The sequence below is a fragment of the Anopheles coluzzii genome, chromosome X (assembly GCF_943734685.1).
Source record: "Anopheles coluzzii chromosome X, AcolN3, whole genome shotgun sequence".
Taxonomy (NCBI): Eukaryota; Metazoa; Arthropoda; class Insecta; order Diptera; family Culicidae; genus Anopheles; species Anopheles coluzzii.
Genome location: NC_064669.1, coordinates 21,841,875 through 21,865,935, shown reverse-complemented (window position 1 = coordinate 21,865,935; position 24,061 = coordinate 21,841,875). Strand labels below are relative to the sequence as shown.

Below are 24,061 nucleotides of genomic sequence, written 5' to 3'. Positions count from 1 at the left end.
ACAACTAATGATGGATTGTCAGAATCGCATCCACGACTCAAAACCATTTTCGATCTTAGCTATAACAACTTCGAATCCGGCCAAATCAAACCAACAGTTCCGTTCGGTGCCGTCCGAATCCTATAGAGCCGTTTAAAGCCATTCGGAACTGTTGGAGTCATCGGTTGTCGCACGGAGCGGCTAATCTACAGTGAGAAATGGATCCGGTCGGTCCCACCGAATTTGATCATCTCAATGCCCCCGAGTGCCAAGTAAAGGATTCATGTGAAGTAGGGAAAAGATATAGCGATATCGTGGCGAGCGCCGAGTGAGCGAAGGAAGGAATTTAAGCGGCGCGCGCTGCTGGGTCGAGAGGTCAGTTCAACGCGAAATGTCGAAGGTGAAGGACGTGCGAATTGGAGAATAAATAAACTGAACTAAACGAAAGCCACAAATCTTCTTCTTTTGGTGTTAAACTGATTCTCACATTCATTCGGCTCCGAATTTCTCCGATTTGCACGGCTCCAACCTTATAATGTTACATCATTGATGTTCGATTGGAGCCACTTCTGTTTTTTTTTGTCATAATCATGCCACCATCAATTTTAAAAAAAATGATTGTAGCCAAGTTGGAATTTTGTGTACCCCACATTTTGCTAGACGAATTAATGTACTTTTGAACCTCCCCAAAAATCTAAACCAAAATGATATGATAACGCTTAAGCCTAAAGTATTTAGATTAAGAATTAAAATAATCGAAATGCCGAAGTCGTGCGATACATAGCTTATTAATAGATTAGCTCACACAGTCCATACCTCAATTCGCGAATCATCTCCCTTCAAGTGCAAAACAAGATTTGCCAATCTTTATGGGATCACACACCATGAATCTTCATCAGATAAAATTATCGTAATTTAACAAAATTATTCGTAAAATATGGGTTCTTGTAATAAATGCCTCCATACCACCGTGGTATATGGTATATACCCCTTCGAACTTGGAAATTAGCGAAAAATATTGTTTAAACACGTTTTTTTACAATTTTTCTCTTGATCTATCAAAAAATTGCATGCAAATATTTTTGTTATTCATCCAGCGGTGGATAGCTCGGATGGCTTGAAAAAGATTCGCAACAGGCTGGTAGACTTCCCCTACCTCAGTGAAAAAGTGTGGTTGAGTGATATTTTCTAACAGAAGTACCGTGTTAGAATGCGACTAATGAGAAATTTCCTATTTTAATAATAAGGATGAAAACAACGCATGTGACTTTAAAAGTACATTAAACTTTTTTTTAAATAAAAAAGTGCACAATAAAAAAAAACATAGCAAATTTGTAAATAAAAAACTATTCCGGATTTGAAGCGAGGATTACAAAAAGTCAATTTGTTTAACAATAATGATTTTAAACAGTATTTTATATGAATATTGAGATATATTTTTTATTCTCAACTTTGCGGCCCACGAATCACTGAAAATCTTTACTTGCGTCCCTCTTATGAATTGAGTTTGACACAGCTGCTTTAAAAGAATTGTAGTGACCGTTACGGCGTTAGACCAGTTCTAACCGTTCGATTCGCGTTAGACCAGTTCTAGCGATCTTCGCCTAGCAGGCAACAAATTATAGCAGGTACGCCACCTGTCGCTGTGTACCTCAACCTTCCACTGAATCGAGTTAGGCCATGGTTGCCAACTGCGTTGGCAACCGGAGTGAGAATTAGGGAACTAAGGACATGCGGCCCTTAGCTCGATCTCTTTGCTCGCTGACCGTTATTGAGACAGGACGCAATAAATGTTAATTGATAACTCCCACACAAGAGTTATAAGTGGTGACCCCGACGAGTGAAATAAAGTAGCTTGTGTTTGTGCAGTGAAGTGAAAAAGCAGTTATTTTTTGTCTTCTCTACGCCAACTGAGTAGACATACGGCAAACACTAATCGGCGCGCAAAAAAATCCTAACACTCGTTAGAGTGGATACATTGCGATAGCGGTGACGCCACGTGTAAAAGCCGTGCTCACGATATACACGAGCACACGCTGATACAGCTAGGACGGCAGGTTAACGGCCGCGCTCACGTCACACGGGCACACGCTGCTTCAGCTGAACGGCTCTTCATTCACGCGAAATTCTCCGGCAGCAGCAAAGAAAGAACGTACGTTAGTACATATTCAGCGTACGCTACACACACGCTGACAAAAAGGTACATCCAGCGCACGGATTCTGCCCAGCATCGCAGATTCCCCCGGCAACGGCATTTACGAGGTAAGGTACGTAATAAGTGCACGCTACGCACACTTACACACCTCGCAACCTCATGCGCACGGATACGGTACTTCATCGGAAATCCGTCGACGAGCGGCGACCACGAGGTTACTTACGTATTACGTACTAAGTGCACGCTACGCACACCTACACACCAGTGACGCACGAGGAGAGCTAATCATCATCGCATCCTCCGTTGGCAACACCAAGTACCACGAGGCAATTGCATTGTCGTCGCACACACAGATCGACACACCTCGGTACATGCGTCGCAGTACGTCCAGTGCATCGCAGTTGAACGAGAGCGAGACATTTAAGGACAAGGAAGTGATCTACAGGTCGACGATCGGCACGATATCCTACAAGTTCGACAGCGCGGGAGAGCGGCAAGCAGCAGCTCACAACGGCAGGGATCGTCACATCATCATCGGAACGGCGGTGTTACCGCTGAAGACCATCTCATCACCATCGGACCGGCGGTGTTACCGCTAAGATCGTCACATCATCATCGGAACGGCAGTGTTACCGCTGCGAACCATCTCATCACCATCGGACCGGCGGTGTTACCGCTGAAGACCGTCGCATCACCATCGGAACGGCGGTGTGACCACTGAAGACCATCACAGCATCTTCCAGGAGCGGAACAACCGCTGAACACCATCGCTGCATCTCCCGGCAGCGGGGTAACCGTTGAAGCATACGGTTAAGGGAAACATCTACTCGGTGATTCAACAATTGGCGGTGAGCACGTTCCTTTTTATCCTGTTTATATTTTTTTTTCTCACGCACTTTTCGATCTTGAGATCCAATCATATATTACTATATTATAAGAATATTAAGATTAAGATAGTGCTAGGATTAGCAGTTAGATTTTTTATCTTATTTTTATTGTTCAATTTCATTTTCTGGTATATTTTTTTCCATTATCGTATTTCCTTTATATTTTTATTACTCGCTTAAATTTTCATTATATTTTTTTTGCGTTAAATTTTTATCTTAATTCACATACACATAAAATTTGAATTGTATAACATGACATTAGAACGGGAGGTTGAGAGGCCTAGTGCCAGCACGGCGCACAACCCCACATCAGTGCCACAGGTAGAGCGCATCGCCACCAAGCTACCCCCATTCTGGGATGATATGCCTGAAATTTGGTTTGCTCAGGCGGAGGCTGAGTTTGAGGTATCTCAAATTACAAGGGAGCGTACCCGATACTCGTATCTAATAGGCGCTCTTCCTAAGCAAACTTTCGCTAAGGATGTTATCAAGGCACATGAAAAAACACCATACACTCATTTGAAGGAACAGGTTTTAAGTCGCCTTTCAACCAGTGAGGAGGCCCGACTTTCGAAACTTTTATATCACGTAGAGATGGGTGACAGGTCACCATCCGAGCTTTATCGGCACATGGTGCAGCTCGCGGGTGGTTCGGCTGATATCTCTGCTACACTTATACAAAAGTTGTGGAAATCGAGATTACCCAAATCCATTGAGGTAGCAGTCGATTCTAAGGACCACGATGAGCAAATGAAAATCGCTGATAGACTCTGGGAATGCACCAATTCAGGTAGCGTTTCTGCAATTGAATATAACCCAAAGCATTTTTCGCACAATTATGTGACTGACGATATTCGTCAAGAAATATCGGAGCTGCGATACATGATTCACCAAATGGCTGTCAATTCTAATCATCAGCGGAGGGGACGACAGAGAAAACGCTCAAAATCGCGAAATAGGAACAACACACCCTCACAACAGGGAGAAGGTCCACTATGTTGGTACCACCACAAATATGGACGGTACGCGAAAAAGTGTATCAATCCTTGCAATTTTCATTCAACGCAGGGATGGAACAATTTATCTCTTCAAAAAAACTAATTTGCTCCGAAGCGTTGACGGATAGCCCACGAGCAATTTTAAGCTCCTCACGTCGTCTCTTCATCAATGATGAGATTACTTTATTCACATTTCTTATAGATACCGGAGCTGACGTATCCGTCATTCCACAAAATTTGGTAGGCACTGTAGCCAAACCAACTGACCACATATTAGCTGCAGCCAATGGCAGTACCATTGCTACATATGGCACCAAGTTAATACAGGTATCTCTGGGATTGAGGCGGTCTTTCACTTATACTTTCGTTATAGCAGCGGTGCATCGTCCTATAATAGGAGCTGACTTTATTCATAAACACGGTTTATTAGTTGATCTTAAGGAACGGCGCCTAATTGATCCAACCACAAATCTTGTGTCAAAAGCTACTATAGCGACAGTGGACACTCCCACACCAAAACATTTTTCTGTGGAAGCAAATGAGTTCGGTGAAGTCTTACGACAATACCCTTCGTTGATCGAGCCCCCTGACTACAACACACCAGTCAGTCATTCTGTTTCACACTACATTGAAACAAAAGGCTCTCTACCATTTGCTAAGCCTCGTCGTCTGGAACCGAAGAAACTTAAGATTGCCCAGGCAGAGTTTCAGCATATGCTGAACTTAGTTATTTGCCGGCCTTATTCTTCTCCAGCTTCTTCGCCACTGCATATGGTTCCCAAAGCAGATCACGACTGGCGACCATGTGGCGACCATCGACGACTGAACGCCATAACCACACCCGACCGATATCCCATACCATACGTGCAAGATTTCACCATGAACTTGCATGGGTGCAAATTTTTCTCAAAATTGGACATTGTACGGGCGTACCACCTTATTCCTATTGCCGAGGAAGATGTCCACAAAACTGCTATCACCACTCCATTCGGATTGTTTGAGTTCCTAAGAATGCCATTTGGTCTAAGGAACGCGAGCCAAACTTTCCAAAGATTCATGAATAGCATTTTCAGAGATCTGGAATTTGTGTTTGTCTATATTGACGACATCCTTATAGCTAGTCCGACGAATGAAATGCACATTGAACATTTACATAAAGTGTTCCATCGGCTGGCTAGTCATGACATAAAAATAAAGTCATCTAAATGTGTTCTTGGCGTATCATCGTTGGATTTCCTTAGCCACAACATTTCTGAAAAAGGAATAACTCCTTCTTCTTCTAAGGTAGAGGTCATTACAAAATTTCCCTCTCCGTCATCCGTTAAACAACTTCAGCGATGGGTAGGAATGAAAAAGTACTACCATCGATTTATTCCACAGGTTTCCGATAAGTTGAGACCCTTGTATCAACTCATCGCTGAGCACAATGGCAAAAAGAGTAAACAAAATTTTGAATGGTCAAAAGAATGTGAACAAGCAGTACTTCAAGTAAAACATGACCTATCAAATGCAACCATGTTAGCTCATCCACAGAGTAATGCCAACTATTCTCTCACTACCGACGCTTCTAACTATGCAGTTGGTGCAGTACTACAACAAAATCTTAATGGTGAAAGTCAACCATTGGCGTTTTTCTCAAAAACACTAACACCAACCGAACAGAGATACTCAACCTTTGCTAGAGAACTACTTGTCATTTTCCTAGGAATCACACATTTTCGGCATTATCTCGAAGGGAGAGACTTTACGGTGTTAACAGACCACAAAACTCTAAAAATGGCGTTAAAATCCAAGGCTGAAAAGTCTCCGCGACAAAGTCGACATCTCGACTTCATCTCCCAGTACACATCTGACATACAGTACATTGGGGGAGAGAGCAATGTAGTAGCGGACGCCTTATCTAGGATTGGGGGCATGGATTCCATAACGGCGTTAACGGATCAAACTTTCTCAAAAGAGCAAAAGAAAGATTCACATTTAAAAATATGGTTGGAAAAACAGAACAGAAAAACTAAATATAAACTGACACAAATATCTTCAAACAATGTTAAGCTATTTATAGAGTCTTCGAGAGGAAGACAACGCGTGTATGTTCCCTTGTCTCTGCGCAAGCTTACATTCCAAATCCTCCACAATAACTCACATCCTGACATTCGGGCTACTAGAAAGCTTATAACCGATCGTTATTTTTGGCCATCCATGAACAAGGACGTGGGAGATTGGACACGTGCCTGTATTGGATGCCAAAAAGCCAAAATAACACGCCATACTCACTTGCCATTGGAAACTTTCGATATTCCAAAAGGCAGGTTTGACCACATCCACATCGACATCGTTGGTCCTCTACCTCCTTCGGAAGACATGTGCCACCTACTCACAATAGTAGATAGATTTACAAGATGGCCAGAGTGCTATCCAATGGCAGATATGTCAGCAGCTACCATCGCAAAAACATTTGTCGACAATTATGTCTCGCGTTTTGGATGCCCTGAAACCATCACAACAGACCGTGGAAGACAATTTATCTCTAAACTATTTCAGGAGCTAACCAAGCTCCTTGGGGCCCATCACATTAAGACCACAGCATACCACCCACAATCAAATGGGATGGTCGAAAGATTTCACCAACAAATAAAAGGTGCTATCATGGCAAGTGAAGACTCCATTCGATGGATGAGACGATTACCATTGGTCTTGTTAGGTATTAGGCTGTCTTTTAAAGACGACATTAAGGGATCACCAGCAGAGATGGTGTACGGCCAGAGCCTTAGGCTCCCAGCTGAAGTATCTGTACCATTCTCTAAAAACAACTCAGAAGATCTCCCTGACTTCATCGTTAATCTGAAAAAGGCATTTCAAACTTTGAAGCCTACAGCCACTACACAAAAAACTTCGATCACTCCCTATGTTCCTAAAAATCTAAATGATTGCGAACAAGTTTTTGCACGAGTGGACAAAGTTAAAACTGGACTGCAAGCTCCTTACGAAGGACCATTCGACGTGGTTCGGCGTTTCAGAAAAAAATTTATAATCAATAGGAAAGGAAAAACGAGTCTATCTCAATAGATCGCCTGAAACCAGCATACCGCTCGTCAAGCATACCAAAGATCAGGCAGAGTGGAGAGGTGGTTGGAGAGGTGCGATTTCGCCTTTAACGCTCATATCAATTTCATCTCGTGACTCCGTCACTGGTGGGGGGTTCTGTAGTGACCGTTACGGCGTTAGACCAGTTCTAACCGTTCGATTCGCGTTAGACCAGTTCTAGCGATCTTCGCCTAGCAGGCAACAAATTATAGCAGGTACGCTACCTGTCGCTGTGCACCTCAACCTTCCACTGAATCGAGTTAGGCCATGGTTCCAACCGGCCAACCGGAGTGAGAATTAGGGAACTAAGGACATGCGGCCCTTAGCTCGATCTCTTTGGTCGCTGACCGTTATTGAGACAGGACGCAATAAATGTTAATTGATAACTCACACACAAGAGTTATAGAATCAATTTTTCCCAACAAACTTCTGCAGTTCCATTGTAGTATAGTATATCATTGGAGGCATTAATCATCCAAGCGGACCATCATACTTAGACATGGCCAATTTGATAACCATTGCCTGTCCATACCTCTTGAAATGCCAAAGGGAAAGGAAATGCCAAAGGGAACAGCCCGGAAAGGGGTTCCAGGAGGGAAAAGGAGTCTAGGAGGGCCAAATCTCTGTCAGGCTTGGGAGGGATTGCCTGGAGAAAGATCTGGGTTCACTAGGAAAAGGCAGATTGCTAAGATTAGGAGGGTGACGGGAAGGTGGACGAGTACGAACATCACGTGGGGGCATGGGACCCCGGGATTGGCGTTGGGTCGCATTAACGTGACGTCGAAGTCCCTTTATAGGGGGAACAATTTTGTTTTTCCGGATCCCTTTGATTGACAGCCTCGGTGTAATTGATCTTTTCACTCCTGTTAGAGGGACCAGATTAGACAACGGTTCATTACCCTGAAAAAGTGAGAGTGTATCGAACGGATTCACTTCCGAGGTTATCTTCAAAACAACGGCGAATGACCTCGTTGAATTATAAAGGACTGCTTTTTTATGCTCGGCCTGCTTTTTGCGGTACATTGTGCAAGTAGACACCCGTGCCATTCCTGTTTGCAATGGACGCACTTTTGGGTGTCAGCCTTGCATTCTGTCGTAGAATGCGGTCCTTTGCACTTACCGCACCTAACAGCGTTGGTACAGTAGGGCTCGGAATGCCCAATCTGGCTGCATTTAGAGCAGGTTGCCACCTTTGTAACAAAGGGTCGACGGATGGGTACAGTATCGGACATTAAGATAGAACCCTGGTGTTTTCAACGCACCGTGCACTTGTTTTGCCACGTTACTTGTGTTTGTGTGTGTGTGTGTGTGTGTGTGTGTGTGTGTGTGTGTGTGTGTGTGTGTGTGTGTGTGCGGGTTTTTGTCTGAAGAAACGTAGCTTGACATGGTTTCATATTGCGTTGCAAGCATTCTGTTTATGTGTGTTATCATGTGAAACAGCGTGTGTTCACACTTGGATAAAAGCTAAAGTTTGCATCGACAGCAGCGCTTGTTCCTCGGACGAGAACGCAGGTGTGCTGTTTCATGAATGTGAATACGACACCGGTGCGAAATGAAAACGCGCACAATAGCAATGAACTCGGCATTCCCTCACAGGTGTTTCACCAGTGCACGCCATTGAAAGGCATGCGTGCATCTCTGCGTTAAACGTTGTGTGCGCATGGGAAACTTTGTGTGTGCATTGAGCAAGAGCGCAGGTGTTCTTTTCAATGAGCGTTTTTCGTTGGCCTGTTCTGGTTTGGAATGGGTAGATGCTCACTCGCTTACTCATTGATAGTTTTTATCAATACGCTTTTTTGCTGCTCGACAACGATGTGATTCATCGCGTATAAAAGCAGAACGCAGGCAGTGCACGGCATCAGTCGTGTCCAAGTTTTTAACCAGTGTGTTCTTGACGGTCTAAGCAAGCAATTTTAGTAACAATGGGTCGAGGTAAACATTGTACCGATTATCAGCGCCATATCATTAAGCGAATGGCGGCTGCTGGCATTAAGCGCAGAACGATCGAGTTCGTGATGGAACGATCGCGCACCTTTGTGGCAAACGCGCTTCGGACAACCGAAACGCGCAAGTCACCCGGACGTCCTCGGAAGACCACGGCGGAGGAAGACCGTAAGATCGTAAACATATCGAAGAAACATCCGTTTAGCTCGGCACCAGAGATCCGAGGCAGACTGAAATTGGCGGTGACGCCGAGAACAGTTCAGCGAAGATTGGTCAGTGCCGGGCTACTCGCGCGAGTGCCACGCAAAGTGCCCAATTTAACACCTGCGCATAAAAACGCACGGGTGTTATTTGCAATTGAGCACATGTTCTTCGATGAGGAGGATTGGCGCAGGGTTTTGTGGTCAGACGAGTCGAAATTCAATCGACAGGGGTCGGACGGACGCAGGTTGGTTCGGCGCCCTGTTAATTGTGCTCTTGATCCGAAGTACTGCTTCAAAACTTTCAAGCATGGCGGTGGTAGTCTCATGGTGTGGGGATGCTTCTCCTACTATGGGATGGGTCCGTTGGTTCGAATCCACGGTAATTTAAATCGTTTTGGGTATCGAGACATTCTTGATACTCATTTGCTATCGCATGCTAGGAAGAACCTTCCTCGGTCTTGGATGTTTATGCAAGACAACGATTCTAAGCATACTTCCGGGACTGTCAAACTTGGCTTGCTGACAACAATGTCAAAACAATGAAGTGGCCAGCCCTTAGCCCGGATCTCAATCCCATTAAGAACCTCTGGGCAATATTCAAGAAGAGGCTGGGTAAAAACATACCGGAAGATCTGGATCACCTCTTCGATCACATGCAAGAGGTGTGGAGCAAAATTCCACCTAAAACGATCCAGAATCTGGTGATGTCGATGCGTCAACGCATGATAAATGTCATCGTGGGCGACGGCAATAAGATCAAAAACTGAGCTTATTGCATTTTTGAATGGGGATCACTGCTGGCGAGGGCGGTGGTCCTGCTAATTACAACAAAAACCTAACCCAAAACACAAAAAAACTACTAACAAATCTATCCGAAACGACATACTTGTGAAACAAACACACACACACCAATACACATTCAAACATACATACACACCCACACACACACACAGATGCACACACACACACATTTACATACACACATACACACACATGCACACACACACAAACACAAACACACAAACCACACATAAACCTGTCCCAACGGGTGCATGCTGCGTTGAAAACACTAGGGTCCTATCATTCTGTCCGATACTGTACCCGCAGACCCTCGGAGTACAACGTGTTCGGCAGTACAGTTCCCTCGAAAGTGATCCGGTGTGAGAAAGTCTCACGGACCACCTTCTTTTCGTCAAAAATTTTCGAAGCGTACATTTTTTTCACTTCGAGGACCTTGACATGAGGCAAGGATTGGTAAAGGAATGCCCCTTGTCCGTACTGAAGGATATCCTCTAAGGGGTATTCAAAGTCATCTACCACACCGATGACTTCCACCAATCCCCCGGGAATATACACCCGGTAATCCTCCGCCTCGTCCGGATCAGCCACGATAGCATTGGCTTGCACCCGGTCCTTTGCGGTGACACGCAACTTTTTAGGATGCAGTCGAATAACGTCCAAAACACCTGGGAATTTCTTGTAGATCGATGCTGTGATCGATCTAACATCAAGCGGCTTGTTACGGGGCATGAAGAACACTTTTAGTGCTCTGTTAAAAGAAGTGTGGTACGCTTTTGCCCTTGGTTTTACCTCCTCTTTGGAGGTAGCATCTCGCGATGTTGGGGCTAAAGGTTCATTAGAAACCTTTTTCTTCGCTATCTGCCCTGGGTCGGAACTTTTACGCTTCACTGTACTGAAGCCTTCGTCGGATTCATCCATGGGCTCCGCCTCCATGGAAAAGCCCGATCCAACAATTCAACCGCGTGAAGGACAAGGATAGTAGGATAAGAGAGGAGCTCTTACCGAACACAGGACAAATGAGAGGAGAACGCGCTCTTCCAAATGCGAGCGCGCGAGATGCCAACGCACAAAAATGCGAGCACAAGAGATGCGTGCCGTATGCACCTGTATTGTCGCTCAACACTCTCAAACGGGTAACACACGGACAATCACATACACTACACACACTTAACACAGTACACTACGCACTGTACGCTTATTACGCACATAAAGCACAGATCGCTTCACGTTCAACTAAGCGTTCGTAAATCTTCGTGGTGTGTATGGTGGGGTCAGTGGCTTGACTTTGGTCGTAATCATCCACCTGGAGCGCGTATCGAGAACGTCCGATTCGCTTCGTAGTTGGCGACAGAATGAAATTGATATAATTTTACGACAACTAAAAACCATAAAAATCTAAAGGACACGAACAGGTAAATAATCATGGAATCAAAAGGTTATCCAGGAAAGCCATAATTTGCCTAAACGTTATACTTAATGGTTGTCTGAAACTTGGTTGCTTTCCAAAAACTTGAAAAATAGCTAAAGTTATTACTTTTATTATTATTATTATTATTATTATTATTATTTATTCCGAAAGTTATCCAGCTGGCATAAGCTTACATAACATACTTATTTCTATAGTTAATGCTAAAGAACAGTGCTAACAAAAACGCATCAAAAAACATAACAAGTTTAACTGTCAATCAACCATATAAAAATAAAAAAACAACATAAACTGTGGAAGCGTCATATTACAGGGTTTCCCTCGATTTATTGGTCAGTTCCCATGATTTTTTGGTGCGTTCCCACGATTTTTTGGTCGTATCCCATAGATTTTTGGTTCGTTCCCATAATTTATTGGTATTTTTCGATTGGATTTCAATACAATTGCACCAAAAAAATCTGGGAAACGACCAAAAAATCGTGGGAACGCACCAAACAAACATGGGAACCCACCAAAAATTGATGGGAATCAACCAATAAATCGTGGGAAACCCTGTAAGCTATGTAAAAAGGTCTGTAAATTGTTTAAGTTTGAGTTCAAGTCGACATTGTTTCCTAGCGAGTTATAGGCACTTATCATTTTTAAGGATCGTTAGATCCAAAATTAGTCGATCTGAATTATATGTTAAATAATGTCCTGGTTCTTAACATTCTACTGGGGGCCTGAAAGTTCAATTTACTCAGAATTGACGGGGCGTCTAAAGATCCGGTAACAAGTTTGTGTATAAATAAGCACTGCGCCGTCTTTCTTCTATGTTGCAGAGGTTCTAGTCCAAATAACAGGCACCTTGTACGGTAAGAGGGACAAACAGAATTACGAGACCACGGGAGATGGTAAAACAATGAACGAGTGAGCTTGCGTTGGACCGATTCTAGCCTATCTATTAAATATTGCTGTGTCGGAGTCCAAATAATACTAGCGAATTCTAAGGTAGGACGGACAATTGCACAATACAGAGCTTTTATACTGAATGGATCTTTGAAGTCTTTCGCAACACGCAAAATGAATCCTAACAAACGGAAGGCTTTTGAAAGTATTGCTTCATAGTGGTTCTGTAACGTTAGTCTGCTATCTAAATGGACGCCTAAATCGCGAATCACATTTTTACGCGGCACTGATCTATCATCAATTTTATAATCGTAAACAATGGGGGTTCTTTTTCTAGTGTAGGATATAACAGAGCATTTAGATATGTTGAGACGCATACAATTTGAATTACACCATGAGTTAAATCGAGCTAAGCATTTTTGAAGAGTAAAACAATAGGTTTGATCTGAAATCGGTAGAAACATTTTCATATCATCTGTATAAAACAATTTTTCGCAATCTGGTATAACATAAATAACATCGTTTATGAAAATGTTAAAAAGAATAGGTCCGAGAATACTGCCTTGTGGGACCCCGGACGTGTTGGTGAATGGTGCAGATATAGAGGAGGAAATATTCACTGTTATATGCCTATCACTTAAATAACAGGAGAGCCAATGAACTAGCGCCCCATTTACTCCGTAGCTTGATAGTTTTGAAATTAGCATTGAGTGATTTACGGAGTCAAAGGCAGCACTGAAGTCGGTGTAGATTACGTCTACCTGTTTACCATTGTCTATTGCAGGATAGCAGGTGCTCAATAAAGAGAGAAGGTTTGTTTCAATTGAGCGGTTAGGTAGAAAGCCGTGCTGATCATTGGAGATTATATTTTTAAAACCACTTGATAGGTGTTTCGAAATGGTGATCTCAAAAATGTTGCTGACTGCACATAACATATAAATACCACGGTAATTACATATGTCATTTCTATTTCCATTTTTGTAAACCGGGAACATGAATGAAGATTTCCATGCTTGAAGGAAGCGTTTCTGCTGCAAAGACTTGTTGAACCATGTGGTCAAGACAGGAGTTAAAGCATCTCTGCAGCATTTGAAAATAGCACTGGGTATAGCGTCAGGCCCAGTAGCGAATGAAAGCTTCAACTCGTTGATAGCCGAGGCAATGTCAGCTTCAGACAGAACAGGAAGAGGAATGTCGGCAGCATCAGGTTGGACGTAACAGCATTAGTGACTGGTGGCGAGTTACTCACGTATGTTGATGAAAAGTAATCAGCAAATGCTTGACTGATTTCAACATTACCGGTGTACGATCTTCCGTTCAGAAGCATCATTGATGGAAGTCTGTTACTATCTCGTTTTTGTCGAGCAAAACTAAAAAACGTTCTTGGATCCCTTTTAAATCGGTTTTCTATTTTTCTTACGTAGTTGGCTTAGGCTCGGCGATTAAGTGTCTGGTACAGACGGGCAGCTTTAATAAATATTCTTCTATTGACCTCGTTCTTATGTTGACGGAACATTTTATGGAGTCTTTTTTTCTGTTTTCTCAAGTCTTTTTTTTTTAGTCAAGTCTACTATTCCAATAACGGGTAAAGATCATAGCGTTCTAAAGAACTACACACCAATTAGCTTTCTCTGTTGTATGGGAAATATATTCGAAAAACTTTTAGAAAAACGAATAGCTGCTCACTCTAATAGCAACAATATAATTCTCAACAATTAGTTTGGTTTCCGCCCTTCCTTTTCCATCACTCATCAAGTCAATAGGATGACCAAAAACATCAAACACAATAGACAACACTTAACTCAACCGGAGTGTTGCTGCTTGATTCTGAAAAAGCATTCGATTCTATATATCATGAAGGGCTAGTCTAAAAACTCATAAGATTTAACTATCCAAGATATCTAATCAATATAATACATTCATTTATCGCTAACCGGCAGACCAACATTCCCGTAGCACATTTCACATCGAACCCATACACACCGTTGGCAGGTGTACCCCAAGGCAGCACACTGTCACCATTATTATTTAACATATACATATCGGACATTCCAATAATGAGCAACTGCGAGCAATACTTATATGCAGATGATTTTGCATTGTCATTTACCGCTAACAATCCAAAAGCCATTATTAAAAATCTTGACATTGGCCTAAAGAAGTACGCGCGATACTGCAAAAAATGGAAATTCAAGTTAAACGAAACGACAACCGAAGCTTAATTCTTCACGCGAAATACTTGCCATCGTAAGCTACCCAATTCTAGACCCATGATCAACAATAATCCAATTGGATGGAAGGATTTTATCAAATATTCGGGAGAATAGGGTAAATGTACCAATAGTGGTACAAATTGTAGTGGTACAAATGTGTTTATGGATTTAAATTGTTAGGAAGGTAAATTCTTGAATATATTAACACGTAGCAATTGGAATATGTTTTATCTTTGCAATCACAATCATTTTTGCCATAAATCACATCATATTTACGAAAAAATACATATTTTTATGACTGCTTCGTTGTACCTATAATGATGGTATGGTTCCTATAATTGTCGTATTGTGTTTTTATAGTGGTGGTAAACAAAGATACCTCCAAAACAGTTTATAATATCAATGGAACTTAGTTTTGAAGCTGTTTTCGTATGAATAGCAAGGATTACTGCCATTATTTCGATTTCTTACATAATTTGATCGTAAAACATGTATGAATTTGGTTGATGAAAATACCCACACCCGGTTGACCTGTCGTCAATCCACACCCAGAAGAGAAAGCTTGATTTGTGGCCGATTTTTCACTCAGCCAAAAAAGCGAATTTAGGCCTTTGTTTGGTAAATTACTTACACAAAACACATTTGTGTTGCTTATATCAATGAAAACTGTACGACAAGTCAAATGGTCGAAAAAAATCTAAAATGTCGTGTTTTTATTGATTTTATAACTAAGACCACTATAGGAACATGCCTATTTTACGTACCTGTAATGGCACTATGGTAATAAACATTTAAAAATGCATAAATATGGTCAAAAGGCAAATAATTATAGTAAAACAATAACATTAAATAACAGTTATGTTGAAAACTATTAATTGCGTGGTTATGTGGTCTTTTAGAACGTTAATAGAAATATGAGTTTCGTTATGAAATCTTATGGATTTTGGAAAAATGTTGACACAAAATAATGGATTGTTCGGTCACTATGTAACGGAATGGCCCCATTTAACTTTTAAACCCTTTGTGAAAGGCCAGAGATCATTTGACACTAACGTAAATAACTTAATTACTTTTAATTTATTGTGTGCAACACATTTTAGTGCAATACCACCACTATTGGTACTACCATCACTATAGGTACGTTTACCCTGTCTAGACAAACGACTGACATTCAAAACTCACACAAACATCTTGAGTGTTAAATGCGAAAACATGTTGAAGACGCTTTGTTGTTTCATAGGAAACAAAATAACTCTCTAAGAAACTCTTTATTTTCCTCAATAGGAAATCAAAACTTAATTTAAAAAAATAAGTTATTTTGTACAGAGAATTAAAACTCCCATATATAATTTACGCTTCACCAGTATGGTCAAATTGTGCGGATTATCATAAGTTGACACTTCAAAGAATACAAAACAAATTTCTTAAAGTTTGCTCATTTCTCAATTGCTCATAGATTGTAATATATCCACAATATCCTGTAAATTATCATTGTTAAAATTTATAAATAATGTAAAATGCTCATTTAACACACATCCATTTCGGAGAGAATTATGCATTTAGCCAGTTAGAGTTAAGACGTAAATCTAATTTAGATTGTAAATATTACTAGCAAATTTAGTGTGTAAAATTTATTTTTAAGTTTAGAATAGTGTTACGTTAATTTCTTCTTTCACATTAGGATTTTTTGCAAAGCACTTTTCCGTTATAATTTTTCGTTCCTGACTGTATAAGCTAAGCAAAGCAGCGAAAAATCAGCCTACAGCTACCTAAATCAATCACATCAAAGAGGAGAGAAGCTTATTTCGGGCCCATTATAGTAAAATATGACGGAGCAAATGTATGAACATCTTATAAATATGGAAATAAATCAACTTACTAACTAACTAAACATCATCGCAAAATACAAATAACATATTTTAGGATGGTTTCATAGAAATGCATTTTTTACCGAATTTTAAAAAAGTGTTATTATAACTTTTTATAGGCTTTATAACATTCACAAGGTTCATTCACAAAATATAGTTTTAAAAAAATAAAATATGTACCACTATGTACCAATAGTGGTGCAATTTGTAGTGGTGCCGATGAGTTTTAATGGAGTTAAAGTGTCAGGAAGGACAATTTCTGAATATTTTAACACATACCAATTGGAATATGTTTAATCTTCGCAATCACAACCATTTTTACAATGAAATACATCAAATTTACGAAAAAATACATATCTTTGTGACTGCTTCGTTGTACCTATAATGGTGGTATGGTTCCTATAGTCGTCGTATTGTGTTCCTATAGTGGTGGTAAACAAAGATGCATCAAAAACGGTGTATAATATCAATGGAACTTAGTTTTGAAGCTGTTTTCGTATGAATAGCAAGGATTACTGCCATAATATTGGTTTCTTGCGTAATTTGATCGTAAAAAAAATGTATAAATTTGATCAATTAAACTATTGACAAAAGTACTGCATCACACCTGTCGTCAACCTACACCCGGAAGAGTGTGCTTGATTTGAAGTCAATTTTTCAGCCTTTAGCCTTTGACAAAGGTTTTAAAAGTTAAATGGGGCCATTCCGTTATTTAGTGACCGAAAAATCCATTATTTTGTGAAATGTGTCAACATTTTTCCAAAATCCTTAGGATTTCATAACGAAACTTATTTTTCTGTTAACGTTCTAAATTACCACATAACCACGCAATTACTAGTTTTTCAACCTAACTGTTATGAAATGTTATTGTTTTACTATAATTATTTGCCTTTTGACCATATTTATGCATTTTTAAGTGTTTTTCACCATAGTGCCATTATAGGTACACCAAACAGGCATGTTCCTTTAGTGGTTATAGTTATAAAATAAATAAAAACAGTTCGTTTTAGATTTTTTCGAGGATATTTTTGACATGTCGTACTGTTTTCACTGAAAAAAAGGCCAAAATTCGCTTGTATGGCTGAATGAAAAATTGACTTCAAATCAAGCACACTCTTCCGGGTGTAGGTTGACGACAGGTGTGATGCAGTACTTTTGTCAATAGTTTAATTGATCAAATTTATACATTTTTTTACGATCAAATTACGCAAGAAACCAATATCATGGCAGTAATCCTTGCTATTCATACGAAAACAGCTTCAAAACTAAGTTCCATTGATATTATACACCGTTTTTGATGCATCTTTGTTTACCACCACTATAGGAACACAATACGACGACTATAGGAACCATACCACCATTATAGGTACAACGAAGCAGTCACAAAGATATGTATTTTTTCGTAAATTTGATGTATTTCATTGTAAAAATGGTTGTGATTGCGAAGATTAAACATATTCCAATTGGTATGTGTTAAAATATTCAGAAATTGTCCTTCCTGACACTTTAACTCCATTAAAACTCATCGGCACCACTACAAATTGCACCACTATTGGTACATAGTGGTACATATTTTATTTTTTTAAAACTATATTTTGTGAATGAACCTTGTGAATGTTATAAAGCCTATAAAAAGTTATAATAACACTTTTTTAAAATTCGGTAAAAAATGCATTTCTATGAAACCATCCTAAAATATGTTATTTGTATTTTGCGATGATGTTTAGTTAGTTAGTAAGTTGATTTATTTCCATATTTATAAGATGTTCATACATTTGCTCCGTCATATTTTACTATAATGGGCCCGAAATAAGCTTCTCTCCTCTTTGATGTGATTGATTTAGGTAGCTGTAGGCTGATTTTTCGCTGCTTTGCTTAGCTTATACAGTCAGGAACGAAAAATTATAACGGAAAAGTGCTTTGCAAAAAATCCTAATGTGAAAGAAGAAATTAACGTAACACTATTCTAAACTTAAAAATAAATTTTACACACTAAATTTGCTAGTAATATTTACAATCTAAATTAGATTTACGTCTTAACTCTAACTGGCTAAATGCATAATTCTCTCCGAAATGGATGTGTGTTAAATGAGCATTTTACATTATTTATAAATTTTAACAATGATAATTTACAGGATATTGTGGATATATTACAATCTATGAGCAATTGAGAAATGAGCAAACTTTAAGAAATTTGTTTTGTATTCTTTGAAGTGTCAACTTATGATAATCCGCACAATTTGACCATACTGGTGAAGCGTAAATTATATATGGGAGTTTTAATTCTCTGTACAAAATAACTTATTTTTTTAAATTAAGTTTTGATTTCCTATTGAGGAAAATAAAGAGTTTCTTAGAGAGTTATTTTGTTTCCTATGAAACAACAAAGCGTCTTCAACATGTTTTCGCATTTAACACTCAAGATGTTTGTGTGAGTTTTGAATGTCAGTCGTTTGTCTAGACAGGGTAAACGTACCTATAGTGATGGTAGTACCAATAGTGGTGGTATTGCACTAAAATGTGTTGCACACAATAAATTAAAAGTAATTAAGTTATTTACGTTAGTGTCAAATGATCTCTGGCCTTTCACAAAGGGTTTAAAAGTTAAATGGGGCCATTCCGTTACATAGTGACCGAACAATCCATTATTTTGTGTCAACATTTTTCCAAAATCCATAGGATTTCATAACGAAACTCATATTTCTATTAACGTTCTAAAAGACCACATAACCACGCAATTAATAGTTTTCAACATAACTGTTATTTAATGTTATTGTTTTACTATAATTATTTGCCTTTTGACCATATTTATGCATTTTTAAATGTTTATTACCATAGTGCCATTACAGGTACGTAAAATAGGCATGTTCCTATAGTGGTCTTAGTTATAAAATCAATAAAAACACGACATTTTAGATTTTTTTCGACCATTTGACTTGTCGTACAGTTTTCATTGATATAAGCAACACAAATGTGTTTTGTGTAAGTAATTTACCAAACAAAGGCCTAAATTCGCTTTTTTGGCTGAGTGAAAAATCGGCCACAAATCAAGCTTTCTCTTCTGGGTGTGGATTGACGACAGGTCAACCGGGTGTGGGTATTTTCATCAACCAAATTCATACATGTTTTACGATCAAATTATGTAAGAAATCGAAATAATGGCAGTAATCCTTGCTATTCATACGAAAACAGCTTCAAAACTAAGTTCCATTGATATTATAAACTGTTTTGGAGGTATCTTTGTTTACCACCACTATAAAAACACAATACGACAATTATAGGAACCATACCATCATTATAGGTACAACGAAGCAGTCATAAAAATATGTATTTTTTCGTAAATATGATGTGATTTATGGCAAAAATGATTGTGATTGCAAAGATAAAACATATTCCAATTGCTACGTGTTAATATATTCAAGAATTTACCTTCCTAACAATTTAAATCCATAAACACATTTGTACCACTACAATTTGTACCACTATTGGTACATTTACCCTATTCTCCCGAATATTTGATAAAATCCTTCCATCCAATTGGATTATTGTTGATCATGGGTCTAGAATTGGGTAGCTTACGATGGCAAGTATTTCGCGTGAAGAATTAAGCTTCGGTTGTCGTTTCGTTTAACTTGAATTTCCATTTTTTGCAGTATCGCGCGTACTTCTTTAGGCCAATGTCAAGATTTTTAATAATGGCTTTTGGATTGTTAGCGGTAAATGACAATGCAAAATCATCTGCATATAAGTATTGCTCGCAGTTGCTCATTATTGGAATGTCCGATATGTATATGTTAAATAATAATGGTGACAGTGTGCTGCCTTGGGGTACACCTGCCAACGGTGTGTATGGGTTCGATGTGAAATGTGCTACGGGAATGTTGGTCTGCCGGTTAGCGATAAATGAATGTATTATATTGATTAGATATCTTGGATAGTTAAATCTTATGAGTTTTTAGACTAGCCCTTCATGATATATAGAATCGAATGCTTTTTCAGAATCAAGCAGCAACACTCCGGTTGAGTTAAGTGTTGTCTATTGTGTTTGATGTTTTTGGTCATCATATTGACTTGATGAGTGATGGAAAAGGAAGGGCGGAAACCAAACTAATTGTTGATAATTATATTGTTGCTATTAGAGTGAGCAGCTATTCGTTTTTCTAAAAGTTTTTCGAATATATTTCCCATACAACAGAGAAAGCTAATTGGTGTGTAGTTCTTTAGAACGCTATGATCTTTACCCGTTATTGGAATAGTAGACATGACTAAAAAAAAAAGACTTGAGAAAACAGAAAAAAAGACTCCATAAAATGTTCCGTCAACATAAGAACGAGGTCAATAGAAGAATATTTATTAAAGCTGCCCGTCTGTACCAGACACTTAATCGCCGAGCCTAAGCCAACTACGTAAGAAAAATAGAAAACCGATTTAAAAGGGATCCAAGAACGTTTTTTAGTTTTGCTCGACAAAAACGAGATAGTAACAGACTTCCATCAATGATGCTTCTGAACGGAAGATCGTACACCGGTAATGTTGAAATCAGTCAAGCATTTGCTGATTACTTTTCATCAACATACGTGAGAAAATGGACAATGCAATATTCGCATTGCAGATTACAGTGTCCGATTTAGAATACCCAACACTATACAAGATTTAGAGTCAAAATTTGAACAGCAACCATGAAACTAAGGGTTTTTATAAATATATATATATATATATATATATAAATCGATATATGCCACACTAGATTTAGGCGATGTTATTGAATTGTTATTTCTATATGGTACTTTTAACACATCACATGTCAAATGCAAAATAAATTCCCTTTCGGTCAAACATTGTAATCAGCTGGAATAAGTTTCAGCTTAAATCAGATAAAGTAACAAAAATTAGCTATAATTTGACTAAAAACGAGATTCGACATTCGTTTATGTTCGAGATACGCTGTGGCCACCGGTCCGGTAAAATTAATTGATTAGATATATATATATATATATATATATATATATATATATATATATATATATATATATATATATATATATATATATATATATATATATATATATATATATATATATATATATATATATATATATATATATATATATATATATGTATATCATATATTTGTTATGAGATCAAAACAATTTTTGTATTAGGTGAGATGTGGGCCAGAAGAAATACGTTTGTTTTAGCCTTTTTGAATTATTACAAAGTGTTCACTCATCTTTATCAGCCATAGTGAAATAGCGACTTTACACACCAGTCTTCCCGCTTCTCCAAATATAAAAATCACTCCCTGGCCACACATTGCGATTTAATGTATTCACGGTTCCATAAGTATGGTATCCTTTTAGCTACTTGCCTGACAAAACCACCGTGCTAAAATAAAATCAAAAGTATGAAAATATATCGTATGACTGTAGTCAAAATGTCCTATGGGCATATGAGTAAAAATTTTAACACAGTGAAACACAATCCAATGAACGATGACGAATGAATGGTACAATATAACTGCCAATGGTTGGTGTGGTACTGCACATATTCCAATCCATCATATGACTAATCCATAATGCAAGCAATAAATGTTGCTAGTAGTGAGCACTTTATTTTGCCAGTGACAGTAAAGATATAGATACATTCCGTTTATTTATATATATATATATATATATATATATATATATATATATATATATATATATATATATATATATATATATATATATATATATATACATATAGATATATATTTATTTATTTATTTATAAAAGATATATATAAATATATCGTGTCTCGTGTGCGGCATTCTACTGCATATATTAATTTCATTTAATTGTAATTGTAACAGTTGATTGTTGACAAGTTGATCGTTTAAAAACATGCATCGTACCAAGAACTAACACATTTGGCTAGGATATCCGCTCCGTGTTTAAGTTCACATAGATATCAGAAGAACACAATAGCTTTAATTTACATGTATACTGCTTTCAAGGATTGTATACATTTGCTGTGTTCAAGGGTGTAATATATTGTCTCGATTGCGTACATACACTTTACTGCTTGAACACGTGTGACATAGATACACATGTATTCAATACAATTTGATTTTTCTTATTCTCTAGTGTTGGTGGTATTCACTTCAATCTTTCATTCAATACATTAATGTTTAAAGTCAATATTTTTGGATTGATACATATTTGAATGTTAAACTATGTTGCTTTCACAAAAAATTGGTTCAAGTTACGAATGCAATACAAATGTTTAAACATATTCTTAGCAATTATATATTATCAAATATGTTATGCATCGCACCATAAGTTATACAAACGACTTTGACGCACCTGCTTTTAGTAAGAAAACGTACTTTCTACACTCAATACAACTTGCACTGTATTTTTTTAAGCATTTTTGTAGTATCAAATGAAGTATGTTTTGTAAATAAAGGCAGCACAAGGTTATGATCCTTTCATTAGAAATGAAAACATATATCACTAAAATTTTCTCTGTAGGAAACAACACGTTTGAAAGAGTACACAATTTTCTTTTAATACCGCGGTGACGTACAGCCAGTTTGCAACTGTTTTGCAAGCATCCTGAAAACACAAATGAACCGAGAACGCGAAACGAAGATACTTCGTGCACGTTTTCATATGCTTCGTATTTCAATAAAACCTACCGAACAAGTTCAGCTTACCGAACAAGACCCGAGTACAACTCCCTACGTTTTTCGTCAAGCCGAATATACGAACATGTATACATATATATGAGATAAAATTTCAGCGCAATTTATTGCTATCCAGGAACGAGCAATTATGACCATTTACAAAACAGGTGAAATAAATTAATCCCAAACAAGATAAAAACAAACACAGAATGAAGGTTTACTAAGTTTGTTTTCATCTATCTATGAATTGATTTTTTTTTTTTAACAAAACGTGAATTCGTGTTTAGACACGTAAATGAACCAAATCTAAACACATATATATGAACACACGAAATCACACGAAAAATCGGAAAGGCTTAGCTCGGCCATTCGTCGGAGGATTCTATCGGACACGAACATGCTAGAACTTTTACGAAGTGTTTTTATTTTGCTCTTTTTTTAGTATAGCGATATGCTGGAAAATTAGTTGCGTTTCGGCATCTCAGCGAATGATACTGCACTTTTAAATCCATGTGTGCCCTAGATTACCTACGAAGAATACATGACTGGTAGTGATGAGCGTTGCGGCTTGAATCTGGCGTTATTTGTTCTAGTATGGATACATCCGTACCGCGATCCTTCAATTCAACCCAAGCAGGATCAATCTGAATCTTTTGCAGCGTTCTTTTCAATCCAATTACAATTGGCTGCTCTCAGGACCTCTTTTCAATTCGTTCCAAATCTTTTGCTATGACCGTTCTCAGCGCTTTTTTCTGGACCCGCTTCTCGTTACTTGCGATTTCGTCGTACGATGGAATCAAAAATGTTTATATTATAAACTGTGCATACGATTATACCTGTCATCTGATTGATCTGATGAAGAGCATCATATCGTTTACAAATGTAGCACCTTCGGGATTGCTAATAAAAACGTCGGGATAAATTGCATCGCATGGAGAACTGACACAA

General features: G+C 38.5%; 3 protein-coding genes across 5 annotated transcripts in view; 1 reads left to right on the top strand and 2 right to left on the bottom strand.

Annotated features, from left to right (window-relative positions):
- The window catches only part of LOC125906744 (uncharacterized), a 185,444-nt gene extending 174,305 nt beyond the window's left edge, over positions 1–11,139 (bottom strand). Inside the window, exon 1 of the mRNA XM_049607074.1 lies at positions 10,133–11,139. Within this exon, the coding sequence (XP_049463031.1) occupies positions 10,331–10,984 (654 nt within the window). The 5' untranslated portion in view covers positions 10,985–11,139 and the 3' untranslated portion in view covers positions 10,133–10,330. The remainder of the gene's footprint in view (positions 1–10,132) is intronic.
- Positions 1–23,143, bottom strand: part of LOC120958021 (lachesin) — a 234,145-nt gene extending 211,002 nt beyond the window's left edge. The window contains exon 1 of one of the 3 annotated variants that reach the window (XM_040380582.2): positions 22,791–23,143. The gene's annotated coding sequence lies outside the window, so the exon portion shown is untranslated. The remainder of the gene's footprint in view (positions 1–22,790) is intronic. The other 2 variants (XM_040380575.2, XM_040380561.2) reach the window with 2 other exon arrangements.
- Positions 1–24,061, top strand: part of LOC125906728 (uncharacterized) — a 363,957-nt gene that overhangs the window by 161,160 nt on the left and 178,736 nt on the right. The window lies entirely within an intron of this gene.